At 38.0% G+C, this 16,721-nt stretch overlaps 1 protein-coding gene across 1 annotated transcript; it reads left to right on the top strand.

Annotated features, from left to right (window-relative positions):
- The first annotated feature begins 535 nt into the window (after window positions 1–535).
- On the top strand, window positions 536–2,066 carry LOC145003173 (zinc finger BED domain-containing protein RICESLEEPER 2-like). Its single transcript, XM_078962305.1, has 3 exons — window positions 536–1,091; window positions 1,507–1,908; window positions 1,999–2,066. Exons 1-3 carry the CDS (start codon window positions 536–538, stop codon window positions 2,064–2,066), a joined length of 1,026 nt encoding a protein of 341 aa, XP_078818431.1.
- Window positions 2,067–16,721: the final 14,655 nt, after the last annotated feature.

Below are 16,721 nucleotides of genomic sequence, written 5' to 3'. Positions count from 1 at the left end.
GACAAATCATAACTTCCTCGTTATAACTCGGATTTCAACATTCTTTATATTTTTGGACACCTCGTATCAACCACTACATCTTCGTGCATCAATATCGGGTTTATGACATGTCATTTTTACGCTTATTTTTATTCTTGATTAAATCAAATCACATAATTAACCAGATAAGTATAAAACACATAATTTGCAAATAATATGTTCTTATTATTTCAAATGGGTTACAAAGGTTAACCTAGACTATTACATTGCTAAAAATGGCAAGCCCAGAAACACGGGCGTTACACTACCGATATCTGGACATCTAATCATCAAAAAAAGGGTTTATGGCAATCACATCACATTTTGTAGATCAAAACTGTAACTTGCAAAGCAGAATTATGAGGTATATTATAATTATTTAACTACAATTTATACATACTTATTATTTATGTGTTAATATTAACACACACACACACACACACACACATATATATATATATATATATATATATATATATATATATATATATATATATTCTTAAACAGGTTTATTTACATGCCTTGTCCGCATACATCCGATGTTTTTGCCGACATACTTTATGTTACTTTGTGTGATTGGAATCTTGATAGGAAAGTGTCAACTCTTACTGTGGATAATTGTACCCCAAATGATGCAATTATCAGGATATTATTAGAGAAACTTCCTCTAAAATCACTAATGATGAATGGTGATTTGTTTCATATGCGTTTCTGTGCACATATTCTCAATCTTATTGTCCAAGATGGCTTATATCTAATTGAAATTGAGATTGAGAGAATCAGAGAGAGTGTTGCATTTTGGTCTGCATCTCCAAAGAGGGAGCAAAATTTTGTGATAGTAGCAGAACAGTTGAGAATACCATACTCGAAGAAGTTGATACTTAACTCCAAGACATGGTGGAACTTTACATTCTTGATGTTGAGTGTTGCTATAAGCTACAAAGAAGTTTTCGAGCGAGTAAAGACAAGAGACCCGAAGTATACATGTTTTCCTACAGAACAGGATTGGGAGTTGGCTAGTGAGATTTGTGAAAGATTACAGCTTTTTTATGAGGTGACTGTTATGTTCTCTGGTTCAAAGTATCCTACAGCTAATGTTTTTTTTTTCCATTGATATGTGAGATTGGGTATTCTTTGCGTGAGTGGACGAAATCTCCTATTGAGGAGATTAGGGATATGACTGACCAATTGGTTTCTAAGTTCAATAAGTATTGGTCTATAATTCATGGAATAATGGGAATGACAACGGTTTTAGATCCACGATACAAGTTAAAGTTTGTGGAGTTACTTTTGTCTGTGCTTTATGGAGAAGAAAAGGCAAAGATTGAATTTCAACATTTGGAGTCGTTTGTCCAAACTTTGTTTCAAGAGTAAGAGTCAAGTAATGCATCTAAAAAAGGAAGAGTGATGGTATTATATTCTTCTTATTGTTTGTATAATAAATAGAACATTATCTTCAATTATTAACATTTTTATACTAAACATTAGGTGTTTATGGTGGTTCAGTTCCCGGTTCATCTTCATTTGGTTCTAGTATCTCTTCCGGTCATCGTGCTGGATTCAAAAAGCTCTTATCGGATATTGTTTCCATTACTAGAGATGATGATGAATTAGGAGGTATGAGTGAGTTGGATAACTACTTGAAGGAGAAATTGTTGCCTAAAGACATGGAACTTGATTTGTTGGCGTGGTGGAAAATAAATGGGATTAAGTACCCGACACTACAAAGGATAGCTAAAGATATATTACCTATTCCTGTTTCCACTGTTGCCTCGGAATCAACTTTCAGCACTAGTGGAAGATTAGTAAGTCCTCATCGTAGTCGACTTCATCCAAAGACATTGGAGGCTTTAATGTGTGGTCAAAGTTGGTTGTTGAATGAAATTCGAGGTAGTATACTATTTTATATTAATTATATGAAATTTTGAATCTTTTTTGGATATTAATAATATTAATTTTATACATCAACTTGTTCTGAAGAGACCGAGGCATATTGTCGTTCAGTTGAATTTGATTATGATGTGGAAGTGGTAAAACGACACTTCTAAAAATATTAATTTTATACAGTTTCCATGATTTGGTTTGATTTTGAGTTTGTTTAATATTTTGTAAGAAAACACTAAATAAAGTAGGACAACAAGTTTGGATGAGCTTGTTTGATTTTGAGTTTGTTTTAATGCTAAGTGGTAATGTATTATTGTGATGAATTAGTTTTTCATGTTGTTTACTTGGGTGTTTTGGTTGGTTGGTTGGTTGTTGCAATATTAGACTACTAGTAATTTCTATTTGGTTAAATGATTTAAGAAATTATTTGGTATTTTAAGCCTATGCAACTTCTTAATTTATCATTCTGTATTTATAGTTTTTCCTTATTTTTTTTCTGCCATATTTTGGGTTTTAGGGTCGGGTTTTTGGGTAATTATCGAGTTTCGGGTTTAGGGTCGGGTTCGGGGAAGTTTTCAGCCCCGATAAGAAACCTGTCGGGTATTGGTTCGGGTTCAGGTACACATTTAGAAATCGGGTTCAGGTTTGGGAAGCCATGCCCCGCCCTGAACCTGCCCCGTTGCCATTCCTAGTTTAGGTTAAATTTGTAAAGCTAGGTCTAGTAAAAAACATGTTTTGGTTAGATACTTTGGCAAATGATAGATATTAGAGTGTGTTAATATCTTTCAGTACCAACTTAGAATAACAATCATGAATTACATCAAATCATAATCAAGTTGACCAACATTAAGAATTAGAACTAGAACCATTCAATCAAATTGTTTATGAGTTTATTTCATTTTCTACATGTTTTTAAAGTAGATTGTTATTTTATTATTTTACTTTTGAAAACAAAACCCCTTTTTTGATCAAATTACCTTGCACAAAGAGGTATAGACTTTTATCCCGTGTCTTTGTGGTTCGACCCTGCTCGCTTTGTGCTACTTTTAGTGCATTAAAGTAGTGTATCTAGAGTCTGTTGTACCCCTATTATTTGTTAGGTTTGACATAGCTAACAATGCCCATAATTTCTCTTTAAAATCCCTATTAGTGTGCCAGTTAACCACACATGCTCCATTAAAGACATATTAAAGTATGATCTTCCTTTTCATGGATTAGCATACTTTTCACATTTTTCCTAAAGTAACTAGAGTGATATTTTTAAATAGTTTTGTTACTTCATATCATTATATTTTTAATTAGATTGTGTCCTATCAAACATGTTCGGATAACGACCCTCCACCGCACAGGAGAGCGGTGGGTGAGAGTGGACACTCATTTGTCACACCCCAAAACCTGAACGACGGAATCGTTCGGGGGTGGAGGACATCATGTACAGTATCACAACAATGAATAGTAGTAAACAAGCAACAACATCATCCATTGCATTAATAATATAATTTCATACATGTGTGTTCTGTCAAAGTTATAGACACCAAAAATATACATATCAAAATAAAAGATGAGTCTTGAACGAACTCCATCTTCTCAAAAGCCCGACACCTGTACCTGTATAGTGGTGACCTGAGAATACAAGTTATTTTGAAAGCGAGTATCAACTTAATGCTGGTGAGATCATAAGTATATTAGTGTATGTGTTTGTATGAAAGCATTTGTAAGATGTTTGTAAGATGTAATGAATAAGTTTTGTAAAGTTTGTAATTGTTTGAACTATCCTAGAAAACCTTATGTTTCCTACTAAAAGTAGCCTTCTACCAAGACATCTAGTAACTGTGTGTGTTTCTTGTAAGAGTGTGTATTTTCCCAAATCCGACTATCATTAACCAAAAATATAGTTTTTACATTACCGTGCATCGTGTGAATGTTCACGGAGTGAATGTAATAGGAAAAATATTATAATACTGTAGTGTTGTATAAAGTAACTACTGCTGTACTAACTACCTTAAACCAATTGTTATTTAAAGTACCATGTGATCGGCCTGTATCCTACTACCGACTCAATAGTAAAACGACGATGTAAGACGCCGTAAGAAATGACATTTGGCACCCATAGACTTGCAAGTCCCACTGTAGCGAGCAACAAGGTGTAGGATAGTCAATCCAGTATAGATCTATACACAAACTCATACGCTCCCCAATTAAGGAGATTCTGGATACAAAAACGGTCATGGCAGGATAGTCCAAGAACACTTAGTGTGTGTTCTTGGTGTTTTTGGAAATCTAATCAAAACACAAAAATGGATGGATGAAAAGGTGTACAATCACTAGATCAAGTGTTATATCAACTTGAAATGGCTAGAACACTTACAAGTTTGAAGATCTTGAATTAAATCTTGGATGATACTTAAGAGTGTTTTTGAGTTTACTCTTTTTGGTGATTGGGGAGTAAACATAAAATGACTAGTTTGAGGAGTAAACTCATGATTAAAGCATGAGTTCATGGTTTTTGGAAGATTTTTTGGCCCAAACATAAAAGTTTGGTCGTGAACTTCTAAGACACGAGGTGTTTGCGGTTTAGCAATTTCAAGACCCGAGACGATACTTCCTTTCACCCGTTGGTTTAAAGAATAATATTAAAATAATCAAACGAACTTTAAATTTGCTAAAAATAAGTAATAAAGTAATTAACTTATAATTTGAAGTGATTGACGTTTAGGGTTTGATCGATTGAGAATTTTGGGTTGTCACATCATCCCGCTGTTAAAGGGAATTTCGTCCCGAAATTAAACTCTAAGCAATTAAAGTGTTTACAGATAACTAAGCGAATAGATGAGGATATTTCAATTTCATTTGATCCTCACGCTCTCACGTGAATTCCGGTCCTCGCTTGGCGTTCTAGCGAACCTTCACAATCGGGATGTGGCTTTGCTTCGTCTGCTTGACCTCACGGTCCATGATCTCTACCGGTTCTTCCATGAAGTTGAGGCTCTCGTTGATCTTGATCTCGTCGAGTGGGATTACAAGAGTCTCGTCGGACAGAAACTTTTTCAAGTTAGAGATGTGGAATGTAGAATGTATGTTACTGAGTTCGCGCGGTAAGTTAAGTTTGTAAGCTACAGGACTGATTCTTGCGAGAATCTCAAAAGTCCCAATGTACCTTGGATTTAGCTTTCCACGCTTTCCGAAGCGTATCGAGCCCTTCCACGGTGAGACCTTCAATAGAACACGGTCACCCACCTGGAATTCCAACGGTTTCCTACGTTTATCAGCGTAGCTTTTCTGTCGATCTCTGGAGGCTTTCAGTCGTTCGCGAATCTAAACGATCTTCTCCGTTGTTTCCCGTATGATTTCCGGACCTGTGAAAGTGCTTTCAGGAACTCGTCCTTTAGCTAACTGGGTATCACCTACCTCAGCCCAGCACAGAGGGGATCTGCACTTTCGGCCATAGAGGGCCTCGAATGGAGCAGCCTTAATGCTCATGTGATAACTGTTGTTGTAGGAAAATTCGACAAGGGGTAAATAAGTATCCCATGCTTTCCTAAAGTCGATCACACAGGCTCGCAACATATCTTCCAAGGTTTGTATCGTTCTCTCACTTTCCCCGTCTGTCTGAGGATGGTAGGCTGTACTCATGTCCAGCCTAGTTCCTAAGGAACTTTGTAACGACTGCCAGAACCTCGAAGTGAATCTATTATCTCTGTCCGAGATAATGGATAAGGGAACACCGTGGAGTCGTACTATCTCCCTAATGTAAGTTCTTGTAAGCTTCTCCATCTTGTCTGTTTCTTTGATCGGCAGGAAGTGTGCAAACTTGGTCAATCTGTCGACGATGACCCATATGGTATCAAGTCCACCCGTTGTCTTGGGAAACTTGGTTATGAAATCCATAGTTATCCGCTCCCACTTCCATTCTGGTATTTCCGGCTGTTGTAGTAGACTGTAGGGTTTCTGGTATTCGACCTTGACCTTGGCGCAAGTAAGGCATTTACTCATGAAGGTAGCAATTTATGCTTTCATGTTAGGCCACCAGTATAACTTTTTAAGATCCAGATACATCTTATCTGAACCCGGGTGCACGGAATAACGAGTGTTGTGCGCCTCGTTCATGACCAAGTCTCTAAAACCACCTAGTTTCGGGGTCCAGATCTGGTCCATGAAATAATAAGATCCGCCACCCTTAACCTCCAAGTTCTTATCCATCCCTCTCAGCGATTCACCCGCCACGTTTTCAGGCTTCAAAGCATCGAGCTGAGCAGCGTTAATTTGTGTGGACAAGTTTGAATGGATAGTCATAGTCAATGATTTGACTTTACGACCAGAATATTCTTTCCGACTTAGGGTGTTAGCTACTACATTGGCTTTACCCGGATGATAACGAATTTCGCATTCGTAGTCACTGAGTAGCTCAACCCATTGTTGTTGTCTCATGTTGAGCTCCTTCTGGTTGAAAATGTGTTGCGGGCTTTTATGGTCTGTAAAGATCGTGCTCTTCGTACCGTACAAGTAATGTCTCCAGATCTTCAGAGCAAACACAACTGCTCCAAGTTCAAGATCGTGGGTTGTGTAATTTACCTCATGTATCTTCAGCTGTCTCGAGGCATAGGCGATGACCTTACCTCGCTGCATCAGAACACATCCGAGCCCTTGATTTGTTGCATCGCAATAGACTACGAAGTCTTCTATGCATTCAGGGAGGGATAGTACTGGTGCGGTGCACAAGGCTCGTTTGAGCGTTTGGAACGCTCTATCCTGCTTTTCTTCCCAGTCAAAGGCCACACCCTTCTGGGTCAGTGTTGTAAGAGGTTTCGCTATGCGGGAGAAGTTCTGAATGAACCTGTGGTAGTAGCCAGCGAGGCCTAGAAATTGACGAATTTCTGTAGGCGTCTTCGGTGATGACCAGTTCTCAATGGATTTGATTTTGGAAGGGTCCACGTGTATTCCCTCCTCGCTAACCATGTGCCCTAAAAATTCGACTTGTCGAATCCAAAATTCGCATTTCGAGAACTTCGCGTAGAGCTTCTCCGAACGTAATGTTTCGAGGATTTGTTGCAGATGTTGACCATGCTCCTCCTTACTATGAGAGTAGATAACTATGTCATTGATGAAGACGATGACGAACTGATCCAAGTAAAGATGACACACCCGATTCATTAAGTCCATGAATACTGCAGGTGCATTTGTTAATCCGAACGACATCACTACGAATTCGTAGTGCCCATAACGAGTTCGGAAGCCTGTCTTTGGAACATCCTCCCTAGCACACGTAGTTGGTGATATCCGGATCTCAAGTCGATTTTTGAAAAGAAGTTCGCCCCTTGAAGTTGGTCAAACAAATCGTCGATCCGAGGCAAAGGATAATGATTTTTGATAGTCAGCTTGTTGAGCTCCCTGTAGTCGATGCACATACGAAACAATCTATCTTTGTTCTTTACAAACAAGACTGGAGCTCCCCAGGGTGAGAAACTTGGTCTTATAAAGCCTTGATGAGCAGTTCGTTAAGTTGACCGGATAGTTCTTGCATCTCTGCAGGTGCTAGACGATAGGGCGATTTGGCTACGGGGGTAGCCCCTGGAACTAAGTCGATTCGGAACTCGACTTGACGTTGCGGAGGTAATCCCGGGAGTTCTTCTAGAAAGATGTCGGGAAAGTCACGTACTACTGGAATATTCTGAATGTCTTTCGTTTCTTGGCTCACATCGACCACGTGAGCAAGGAATGCTTGACATTCCTTCCGTAAGAATTTCTAAGCTTGAATGCTCGAGATGATACGTAGGTTCGTGCCAGGTTTGTCGCCGTATACTATTAGGGTTTCGCCAGATGGTAGATTAAGGCGAACAGCCTTTTCGTAACACATGATATCGGCACGATGAAGACTCAACCAATCCATGTCGATAATGACGTCGAAACTTTTAATTGAGACCGGCATGAGATCGATCGAAAAAGAATGGTTATCCAATGTTAGGGTACACCCTATGAATATACTGTTAGTGCTCTCTGTCTTGCCATTAGCCATTTCTACAGTGAACGGTTCTTTAAGTGCTCGTGATTTTTTCTTAAGTAATTGAGCAAATTTTTGGTTCACGAAACTTCTCTCCGCTCCACTATCAAATAGAATTCATGCATAAGAGTTATCGAGGAGAAACGTACCAGTGACCACTATGGGGTCGGCTACCGCTTCCTCATGGCCTATGGCCAGAACTCTTGCTGCTCCACCGGCAAACCCTGCCTTCGGGCAGTTCCTTTTGTAGTGGCCTACCTCGCCACATCCGTAGCAAGCTTGGACCACTCCTGCACCGGGGACTTGGTTGATTGGCTTCGCCGGAGCTTTATAGAAACGGGCAGTGTGCCCATTCCTGTTGCATTTCATACACTGCATTTCAGGGCAGGCGCCGACGTGATGGAAGTTGCATTTGTTGCATTTGGGCAAACTTCCAGAATACTCCTTTACCGGAGCAGCAGGGGCAGGTGCTATCGCAGTATGCACTGCCACGACCTGCTGCTTTTTGGCAGCCTTAGCATTCTTCTTGTCATCCCAGAACTTCCGCTTGGAATCAACGGTTTTTGCAGGTTCTGAGATGGCTAGGGTAGTTGTTGTTGCGGCCGGGGTATGAACCCCATGGTCTATGAGCCGCTGTGCCAATCGCTTGGCACTATCAAATGTAGTGGGGTGTGATGCCAAGACATTTCCCTGGTGTGGCGGCACCAGCCCCATATGTACCTCTCGATCTTCTTTTCCACGGTATGAACCATGTTGGGACAGAGGGCCACCAGTTCGCAAAATCTCGCGGTATAAGCGGTTACGTTGGAGCCCTTCATGGTTAGGCTCCATAATTCTTCCTCCAGCTTCTGGATTTCGCCCCTCGGGCAGTACTCCTCAATCATGAGGTCTTTCAAGGTATCCCAGCCCATAGGATTAGCCACTATAAGAGATAGTGACTTAACATGGCTATTCCACCATGTCAGGGCTTTAGTTTTGAAGGTGCAAGAAGCGTACTTCACCTTGCTCTCCTCAGTACAAGAGCAGATTTTGAAAACCAATTCGGTTTTCTCGAACCATTGCGAGAGGGCAATGACTCCGCCAGTCCCTTTGAAGGACAATTGATTACAATTCGTGAAGTCCTTATAGGAGCACTCTCTCAAGCGCGTAAGAGCTTCAACGTGAACAGACTGAATAGGGGTTCCTCCTCCAGTGGAACCAGGCAAATGATATTGAGCCATTGCTGTAGCCACAGCCGCAGCTACGACAGCATTTAAAGTTATCGTGTCGAACTGAGGAGTAGGTGGTTGAGGAGGTGGTGTTTCGTTATTGAGGTTTCTCCTTGGATTTCTGCGAGGCGGCATCTTTGATCTATAAGTTTAGGAAGATGAAAGCATTGATAAGAATTCAATGGAAGAATTTATGGGAAATACTCATGGACTAACTCCTCATAGCCCAACAATACGATTGAATGTAGATCTAAAACTAATAGATGATCACATTTGGATAAAAATTCTCATAAGATTAGGTACCTGTCAATATTACTGGGATTACAGATGTAACAAGTTCAGGAAAAACGGCCTATAGTAAGAGGCCTTACATCAACCAAAATGGAAAATTTTGACAGCATTACAACCTAACCAAGACCTAACGGGCCTATGATTTACAAGATAGGGAATTAGACCAAAGTTTTACATAACTAGGTTACATCCAAAAGAGAGAAGTCGTTGAGAATCTATTGGCGAAGAGAACTACTAGAGTGAGTTCTTGATCTCGACAAGAGATGTTTTATGTCCCTTATGCGCCTATCAGCTCTTGTTAGTTAAGCTCGAAGTTTTCTGACTTCAGCTCGGGTTTCAGCGAGTTCCCTCCGAAGAGCTGCATTGTGAACCAAAGTCCTTTCGTGAGAAGACTCTAGTTGGAAAATACGAACCATGACAGGTAGGACCCTATTAGCAAAACCTCCCTCAGTGAGGTTGTAGAAACTTTTGTCTCCATTGTAGGGAATGGGTTGACCCTGTTCCTGGCTCCATGTATTCAAGTTTGTTGCCCATAGAGGTGTGGGTCCTTGAAATGCGGGTCAGGGGTTGTTATTCGGAGCTAGACCTACTTGAGGTAGGTTGTTGACTTCGGGCTCGGAGTCAGATCTATCCGAGAAGCCTTCTGCTTGATGATCATCCAAAGGTATTTGATGCTCATCATCGGACTCTGCTTCAAGCCATCCAACATTGCCATGGGGTGGAAAGTACGTGTCGTCATGATGATGGAATCCAGCCATGATATCTATGCGAGAAAAAGGGTAAGGAAATAATTAATAGACGGACTAACTAAATAATTATAAGGTGATCTTTATCAGTTACTCCAATACTTGTCTAGGCATACCAGTTATACGTGTTCCGGAACATGATATACCTTTGAATAAGTGATCCTAACTCTAAGCCGACAACCCAACGAGGACAGGAAATAAAGCAAAGATTCACAGATTCTTAGTCTATGACACCCTAGGTACATATAACCTTAGTGTATCCACTGGACAACCATTGACATACCAATAAAGACCTTTAGTTCTCACATAAGAAATTATAGTAACACAAAATACTCCTATAGTAATTTAAGTTTAATGTTATGTTCTATTGTTCTTGTTGTGGTAGTGTGGGTAAGTTTTTAGACTTGTTGCAACCTCACAACCATCCTTAGGCACATGCTAGTCACTCTTCGGATAATGTAGTTGATCAGGCTACATCTTCCCAGGGTTGACCATATGTCTCTAAGTCTACTTGTGTTGTCCAACAATCGTAATACTTTTGTACTGTCCTAGTGACACTGATTTTAGTATGAATGCAGTTATGTATACTTAGTTAAATATTTTATTATTTAAAAGTATAAACTCTAAATCAGAGTATTTTAATCCCACTTTTGTTTATAGTTCGTATATCTTTTATGGGTTGATACACTCAATTCACTATAAACAATGCTCTGATACCAATCTGTCACACCCCAAAACCTGAACGGCGGAATCGTTCGGGGGTGGAGGACGTCATGTATAGTATCACAACAATGAATAGTAGTAAACAAGCAAAAACATCATCCATTGCATTAATAATATAATTTCATACATGTGTGTTCTGTCAAAGTTATAGAAACCAAAAATATACATATCAAAATAAAAGATGAGTCTTGAACGAACTCCATCTTCTCAAAAGCCCGACACCTGTACCTGTCTAGTGGTGACCTGAGAATACAAGTTATTTTGAAAGCGAGTATCAGCTTAATGATGGTGAGATCATAAGTATATTAGTGTATGTATTTGTATGAAAGCATTTGTAAGATGTTTGTAAGCTGTAATGTATAAGTTTTGTAAAGTTTGTATTTGTTTGAACTATCCTAGAAAACCTTATGTTTCCTACTAAAAGTAGCCTTCTACCAAGGCATCTAGTAACTGTGTGTGTTTCTTGTAAGAGTGTGTATTTTCCCAAATCCGACTATCATTAACCAAAAATATAGTTTTTACATTACCGTGCATCGTGTGAATGTTCACGAAGTGAATGTAATAGGAAAAATATTATAATACTGTAGTGTTGTATTAAGTAACTACTGGTGTACTAACTACCTTAAACCAATTATTATTTAAAGTACCATGTGATCGGCCTGTATCCTGCTACTGACTCAATAGTAAAGCGACGATGTAAGACGCCGTAATAAATGACATTTGGCACCCGTAGACTTGCAAGTCCCACTGTTGCGAGCAACAAGGTGTAGGATAGTCAATCCAGTATAGATCTATACATAAACTCATACGCTCCCCAATTAAGGAGATTCTGGATACAAAAACGTTCATGGCAGGTAGTTCCATGACCCGTTTAATGGCTCACATAACTGAATGTAATGTATATGTAATGTATGTGCTAGCTATATTGTGTGTTCTTTCTCTGTCTAGCCTGTATATTTGTTTCTCATCACTATGTAATATGTTTGTTTCTCATCACTATGTATTATGTTTGTTTCACATCACTATGTATTATGACTTATGTATGAACTGACTCTTTGTATGACTCATTGTTCTAGTATTAGTATTAGTAAAACCCTAAACTACGCCTATTGTAGTTTACTAGTAATATAACTTGTACGTATGAACATGGGAGTATACCCTTGCTAACCAAGGGTACTTAATGAACTGGAAGAACCTTTATGACTATATATGTACACATGATATATAACTAATATTTAAACAGCCTTCGGACGGGTACCCGATATCCCACCAGACCACATCTCAAGCGTGAAAAGGAAATAGGGCGGATAGGCCTTCCTACGCCTTTTAAACATTTCTTATATAACTATACATACATAGACATGCAATTGATAATATAAAAGTATAAAAGAAGTTTCATAAAAGCATTTGATATGTAAAAGAGTTTTTAAGACAATTTGAAGTAAAACAGTTTAGTAAAACAGTTTGAAAGTAAGAGATTCACTTGTCGATAGTTATTAATCACATGTGATTGAGATAATAACTATCGTAACTTTACTTGTATCCCCCCCCCATAAAAGTATTTATAAACATTTGAGAACATTTAAAAGGTTAATTTAGGGGTATGAACTCACCTGTTGTGAGTGGTACGGTTGAACTGAAGAGGTAGGATGGCTAGGTGTCAAGTGAAGACTTGAACACCCTCTATGATCCTAGTTAACATATAATATCACATATATGTATACCATTAGTCATTAAATAACTAATAAACAAAGCTAAGACACTCTAGGACATGCTAAACACCTTATACAAGTGTTATAAGTCTCACGGGTTGCATCTAAATGTTGTAAGGAAGGGCTAGTGTGTTTGAGGTTCGAGGAACACTCCTAACATGAGTTTACTCCCTAAAGACCAACACCCCTTGAGTTTACGGTCGTAAACTCTTCAGTTTACGGTAGTAAACTCCTAACCTTTTTACCATTTGTTGCTTTGAAGACTTCTAAGCCAATCCAAGCATTCCTACTTCATGATTAAGCCTTAGGAAGTGTTGTGTGGCATCAAAACACTCCTAAATGGTGTTTATGGTCTAAGGACCACTTCTCCATGATTTTACTACCTTAAACTCATAAGTTTATGGTATTTGGGTTTTTCAAGTCCTTAGCTCAATCATGGCAATAGTCTAGGCTAGATTTAGACATAAGGAATAACCATGGGACTTTTATGGGACATTTATACACTTTTTGGGGTGTTTATGGTTTTGGGAGATCCCCAAACTGTAAAAACATAAAAATGTAAGGTTTTGGTGTTTTGTGTGTGATAAACTCATCAAGGATGAATCTAGAAAAGTCCCTAAGGCATTGTGAAGCATCTAGGCACCCTAAGGCACCACTTTGCACCTAATCTTGGTGTTTACGGTTTTAGGACCTCCCAAAACCGTGAACACCTTTATCTTGGTGTTTTTGGGACTTTTCTTTGATGCTAACATGTAATACAAGCTTAATAAGACTCAAGGATGGAAGTACTTACTATAAGGAAGCTTGAATTAAAGCTAAAAGTCCAAGAACACTTAGTGTGTGTTCTTGGTGTTTTTGGAAATCTAATCAAAACACAAAAATGGATGGATGAAAAGGTGTACAATCACTAGATTAAGTGTTATATAAACTTGAAATGGCTAGAACACTTACAAGTTTGAAGATCTTGAATTAAATCTTGGATGATACTTGAGAGTGTTTTTGAGTTTACTCTTTTTGGTGATTGGGGAGTAAACATAAAATGACTAGTTTGAGGAGTAAACTCATGCTTAAAGCATGAGTTCACGGTTTTTGGAAGATTTTTCGGTCCAAACATAAAAGTTTGGTCGTGAACTTCTAAGATACGAGGTGTTTGTGGTTTATCAATTTCAAGACCCGAGACGACACTTCCTTTCACCCGTTCGTTTAAAGAATAATATTAAAATAATCAAACGAACTTTAAATTTGCTAAAAATAAGTAATAAAGTAATTGACTTATCAATTGCAGTGATTGACGTTTAGGGTTTAACCGATTGAAAATTTCGGGTTGTCACATTATTCAAAGACCATTTTACAGGCTGCTTCCTTATACATTCTTTATAGCATAGTTTCGTGAATGAGGCCTACTATTGATTTGAGTGACTTTTCTTATACATATAGTTGTAGTTAACTTTTAATGATATATATATATATATATATATATATATATATATATATATATATATATATATATATATATGGAATATTTTAAAACCTTTTAAAATATAAGGTTCAAATATTAATTATTTAACTTAATCTTTTTAATTAATTAATATTAACCAGTTATGATTTATCTTTATCTTTTAGATAGACAATTAATTAAATTAATTAAATATTTTTGGATTAAATAATTATTTACTATTAACAAATTAATAAAATAATTGAAATTTAATCCTAACCCAAAACCCCTTAATTTTCGAAAATAGGTTTGGGTTTACTAGGTTTTAATTATTCTATTTTAAGGCTTTTAAAATAATAATTAAGGAAACAAGATAAACCCGAGGCTCCCTAATTTTCGAAAAAGGCTAAGGAGGCTAGGGTTTCAATAACCCTAGCAAATTTCGAAACCTTAGGGTGGAAGCTAGGGTTTTAAGAACCCTAGCAATTTTCAAAAAAAATGCATCCTTAGGGTTTAATTTCTATAAACCTTAATTTTGATACATTCAACATTGTGAAAGATCAATTGAAAAATAGTGACTCTGATACCACTGACAGGTTTTGTAGGTTACAAAAAAATATGTGGCCGAAAAAGCTTAACCCTAAGTTCACATGCAACCTATTGGATCTAAGTTTTCTCTCTTGATTTGCAACAAACAATTGAACATCAAGAACCCTAGGAGTACTCTATTATTTTCGAAATTCACAAAGAGGTTAGGGTTTACATACATTTTGATTATTTTTGTAAATAATCAATAAAATCCTTCTATAACTAGCTAGAAAGCAAGCAACATAAATCTCGTGCCTGTGGTGGCTCACACCTAAAACTCTCGAATGAAGAGGAGAGGGGGGGGGGGGGGGGGGAAGAAGAAGGAAATATTGTTCCTAATACTCTTAGGAATGTCATGAACGAAAATTGATGTCATTGGGGTCCTATTTATAATTTAGGTAACTTGCAAGCAAAGCAGGGTCTGAATTGATTAAATAAAAGATTTAATCTTAATTCAAGTACTTTCCTTTTATGCAACCAGGAGGCTTTTGGAAACCCTAGAAAGACTCCCAATTTCGTTCAACCCTTGGATGATTCTAGAATTGCTTCTTTTGTATACTATTGAACAATTACAATTTACCCCTTGTACCTTTAACTAATTCCAATTAATTCCATATTAATTTTGATTAATAATTAATTAATTATAATTGATTTATTATTAACTTATTAACCATATAAATTAACAAATCAATTATTTAATTACTGATCTCATGTTAATTTAGTAATCACATAACAGATTAACATATCAATTATCTATTCCCAATTAATATATTAACCACATAATATATATTAACAAAACATTTCTCTTTATTTCTTTCTCTCTCTCTCTCTCTCTCTCTCCCTCTCTCTCCTAATATCATTTTTAGCTATTTCGGGTTATGAGGACAACACAAAAGGACTTTGCTTCTATTTTCAAGTTTATACCAATTTAGTTGTGAGCTTAGACATCTTAAACCAAAACTTACTTTACTGCAAAAAAAATTATTGTCAACATATCATGATATGAATCTCATTGTTGATAGAGCGTAGAGGGGATGATGCTCGATGGACGGTTGTGTCGTCAACTTTCAACACTGAGGCATTCGACTGGAGTGATATGGTTGACGGATCCGTTTACCCAGCTTGGACAGACTGTGATACAGTATAATTGTGTTTGAATTGCATTACCTAAGTAACAGTAAATTATAATTTAATGTTTTATTTGATGATTAGTTATTTCTAACCTTTGTGTAGCTTTACTATAACACCTGATTCCTGGTACGCTTTTTTTTCAAGTGTTTTGTGTTTTCTCTGGGACTTGACGAGTTGTAGGATCAACTCATCGAGTAGGATCGTGACCCGCGGACATTTTAAGTGACCTACTCGACGAGTTAGGAGACTGACTCGATGAGTAGGTGCTGTTTGAGGAAACCCTAAATCTGAGGGTATGCACCCTATATAAACACCTTAACTCAGTCTCCCTTGTCCGTAACACTCCTCTAGAGCTGTATACCGAAACCCTATCCGTTTGTGTGTGTGTTAAGGCCATTTTGGTGTTCTTGGTTGGTTTGTGAAGCATGGAAGGTAAGAGGATGCTTGGGATTTCGAGTTGGGACTTGTGGAGCTAGAGATCTTACCTCATTTTTAGCTCCATCAAGGTAAATGCCTTTGTCTTGAATTATTTATGTGCTTATTCATATTTGGAATTGGGATTCTTAGTGCTTTCTATGCTATTTTCGGATTATGAAGGGTTGAGTGGGGATTGACCTTAGATCTGGGCCTTAAGAGGGGTTTCATGGCATAAAGGTGCCAACTTTAGGGCCATGAGAGCCCCATGCACATTATGGAGCACTTTCTATGGACTTTTAAGCTAAAAACCCCATGCATATGCATCAAGCTTGGAACTTTACATATAAAATGGATATTAGGAGGCCAGGTCTATGGTTTTGGTGTGTTAAATCCCATTTAGATCGACTGTATAGAAACGGTCAAGGTTGGACTTGGCGAGTCGTTCTTGGGACTCGGCAACTCGGTGCGCTTTCAACCATCCTAAACCCTTCTGTGATGGTCAGTTGTTAGAAAAGGGAGTCCCATAGCTGTTTAGACATGTTGGGAGACCTGGAGTTCATAGGACTTGAC

This window comes from Lactuca saligna, chromosome 6, assembly GCF_052625555.1.
Source record: "Lactuca saligna cultivar CGN05327 chromosome 6, ASM5262555v1, whole genome shotgun sequence".
Taxonomy (NCBI): Eukaryota; Viridiplantae; Streptophyta; class Magnoliopsida; order Asterales; family Asteraceae; genus Lactuca; species Lactuca saligna.
Note: the sequence above shows the minus strand (reverse complement) of the source record. Positions and strands in the feature narration are given on the sequence as shown.